Source organism: Limulus polyphemus, unplaced genomic scaffold (assembly GCF_000517525.1).
Source record: "Limulus polyphemus unplaced genomic scaffold, Limulus_polyphemus-2.1.2 Scaffold5856, whole genome shotgun sequence".
In the NCBI taxonomy this organism is placed as follows: Eukaryota; Metazoa; Arthropoda; class Merostomata; order Xiphosura; family Limulidae; genus Limulus; species Limulus polyphemus.
In genome coordinates this window covers 30,662-33,904 of record NW_013671466.1, presented here as the reverse complement: position 1 = coordinate 33,904, position 3,243 = coordinate 30,662, and the positions used below count along the sequence as shown (strand labels likewise).

Sequence of the window (3,243 nt, the reverse complement as noted above, 5' to 3'; positions counted from 1 at the left end):
ATGTTTCACCTCTGAGTATGGTGACAAAGGTCACAGTGCGTTATGTTTCACCTCTGAGTATGGTGACAAAGGTCACATTGTGTTATGTTTCACCTCTGAGTATGGTGACAAAGGTCACATTGTGTTATGTTTCACCTCTGAGTATGGTGACAAAGGTCACATTGTGTTATGTTTCACCTCTGAGTATGGTGACAAAGGTCTCATTGTGTTATGTTTCACCTCTGAGTATGGTAACAAAGGTCACATTGTGTTATAGCTTAACAACAGTTCTTGTAATATATCTCTTATTATGGCATGTGTTGTAGGAAATGATTAAACGTGAAAGACTATCAAAATATTTCCTCATTCTGTCCAACCCAACACGGCCTTTCACATTTTAAAGTTTATAAATTAAGGTTTCAATTTGTTTGTTAATATTTGAAGAGCTTCACGACACCTTTACCTATTCCAACTTCATACATAGCAATAAAATAATTATCAATAAAAAAAATTATGTTTCAGCATTTGAGAACAAATAAAAATTTGTATAATATTCCGAACACCAAAATGTTACAAAAATTGAGAAAAGTAGTAACTTTATTTCTCTTTCATCCATCTCCCATTAAATCAGTCTGTTTTCCAAACAGTCCAATAACTCAGTTTTGCTATATACTACAACCAGGGGATGAATGGCATTGATCATTGTCAAATTGACTTTACAAATATTCACTTTTATTAGGTTTGTTTTAGTTTCTCAAAGTAATAAGAACAAAATTATTAAAATAGACATCCTTAGCATGTGACGAGAGGATCCGAGACCAAGCTGGTAAAGGAGTTATGAAAAATGTACACTGGTATACTTTGTTAGATTTTGGTCTTGATGGCACAGAACCTTCATTAAAACTGTAGAAACACACAAAGTTTGGATACAAAACTGAAATGGACATTTAATTTTTTTTTTTTAACCAGGCTGTTGGGCTTAGAACAGCAACGTACTCATACCACCCATTTCACTCTGTTCTTTCACAAAGATCTCAAAATACTGGTAGATGATGGTTACGGCCAACAAAATTCCAGTGCCACTACCAATTGCACCTAAAGAGATAGAAAACGAGTTAATAAAACAATTCATAGGTGCATTTATGTATAAAACAGGTGCATTATGTATAAAACAGGTGCATTTATGTATAAAACAGGTGCATTTATGTATAAAACAGGTGCATTTATGTATAAAATAGGTGCATTTATGTATAAAACAGGTGCATTTATGTATAAAACCCAGTGAATGCAACAGTTGTAATCGTAAACAGTTCTGATACACCCAGTGAAACATTTTTCACACCATGAGATCTACATCAGCTGTTATAAGACAATAATTTATACACCCTTATGTGCTACTATCACGACTTGTGTTACTGTACAAACCAAGTACTTATCACGACTTGTGTTACTGTACAAGCCAAGTGTTGGGTGTATAATGCTGAGATTTATCATTTCAATACCTTCTGAGGTAAAATGTTGAATATTAGAATGTAAGTGTTAGTTTTTATACATAAATGCACCTGTAATCGTAAACTTAAACAGCTCTGATACATAAATTTAAACAGCTCTGATACACCCAGTGAATGCAACAGTTGTGATTACAACTGTTGCATTCACTGGGTGTATCAGAGCTGTTTAAATTTAGGATTACAACTGTTGCATTCACTGGGTGTATCAGAGCTGTTTAAGTTTACAACTGTTGCATTCACTGGGTGTATCAGAGCTGTTTACGATTACAACTGTTGCATTCACTGGGTGTATCAGAGCTGTTTAAGTTTACGATTACAACTGTTGCATTCACTGGGTGTATCAGAGCTGTTTAAATTTAAGATTACAACTGTTGCATTCACTGGATGTATCAGAGCTGTTTAAATTTAGGATTACAACTGTTGCATTCACTGGGTGTATCAGAGCTGTTTAGGATTACAACTGTTGCATTCACTGGGTGTATCAGAGCTGTTTAAATTTAGGATTACAACTGTTGCATTCACTGGGTGTATCAGAGCTGTTTAAATTTAGGATTACAACTGTTGCATTCACTGGGTGTATCAGAGCTGTTTAAATTTAGGATTACAACTGTTGCATTCACTGGGTGTATCAGAGCTGTTTAAGTTTACGATTACAACTGTTGCATTCACTGGGTGTATCAGAGCTGTTTAAGTTTACGATTACAACTGTTGCTTGTCACATAGTCACTGGGTGTGACTATGTGACTACTGAATTACTTTTCTATCCATACATGACTTGTGACTGATTATCTTAAAGTACAACTAGTTGATGAAAGTAAATAAATATCTTTTTAACCCTTTTGCAGCATTATACCACAAGGCATGATATCCGTTTGTATGTGGACTTTCTTTCTTTTACTCTACAAATACTAACCCTATTTCCCTGCACAAATGTATTTGTTTTTGCCTTCATGTTGCATCTCTAAGAAATTATCCAAGTTTTCTGGTGTTTATATATCATGTGACTACCACATGTCTTAAACAGACTGACAGGCTTCCTGGTATTTGCTGCTTTACTTCTGTAACTGTACATCACTGTTATGTGATAATCAAATATGCTTTCATTTGTAAGAGGTTTCCCCCTCTCTATCATCCAAGAAAAATCAAAGTAGTGATTGTTGGAGAAGAGTTATGGCAAATAAAGTATGCATACTGGATATCGTAAATATGTGCCGAATGTGTGTAAGTAAAAAATGTATAAGCTACGTAACTGAAACGACTAGGCCTAAAAATGGACCATGAAATCATAAACAATCTGTTAAAGTGGCTTTGAAACAATGTTATTACAAAATTATCACAACAAAATATTCCACACATAAAATAAACAAGTTGATTAACAGAGATACAACATCGTCAAGATAAGATTTTACCTAGAAAATCTGCTAACACTGAGAGAGCACCTATACAAAGACCACCAAATGCAGCTGCTGTAGGGATGTACCGGTTCAACTCGTGAATCATCGACTTTTCTCGATGTCCTCTCATGACCATTTGCTGTTCTTTTAGCTGTTTGGCAACCTTGAATAAAATATTAAGGATTAAGAGCTGCAAAATCACTAACATTAGGCTGTATTGTAATAATAACTCAAACATATCCATGCAAAATCACTAACATTAGGCTGTATTGTAATAATAACTCAAACATATCCATGCAAAATCACTAACATTAGGCTGTATTGTAATAATAACTCAAACATATCCATGCAAAATCACT

General features: G+C 34.4%; 1 protein-coding gene across 1 annotated transcript in view; it reads right to left on the bottom strand.

Moving 5' to 3' along the window:
- Positions 1–558: 558 nt before the first annotated feature.
- The window catches only part of LOC106473066 (protein transport protein Sec61 subunit alpha-like), a 16,239-nt gene continuing 13,554 nt past the window's right edge, over positions 559–3,243 (bottom strand). The window contains exons 11-12 of the mRNA XM_013933745.1: positions 2,900–3,047; positions 559–1,074 (exon numbers count right to left, since the gene is read on the bottom strand). Coding sequence (XP_013789199.1) covers positions 959–1,074; positions 2,900–3,047 — 264 coding nt within the window. The 3' untranslated portion in view covers positions 559–958. The remainder of the gene's footprint in view (positions 1,075–2,899; positions 3,048–3,243) is intronic.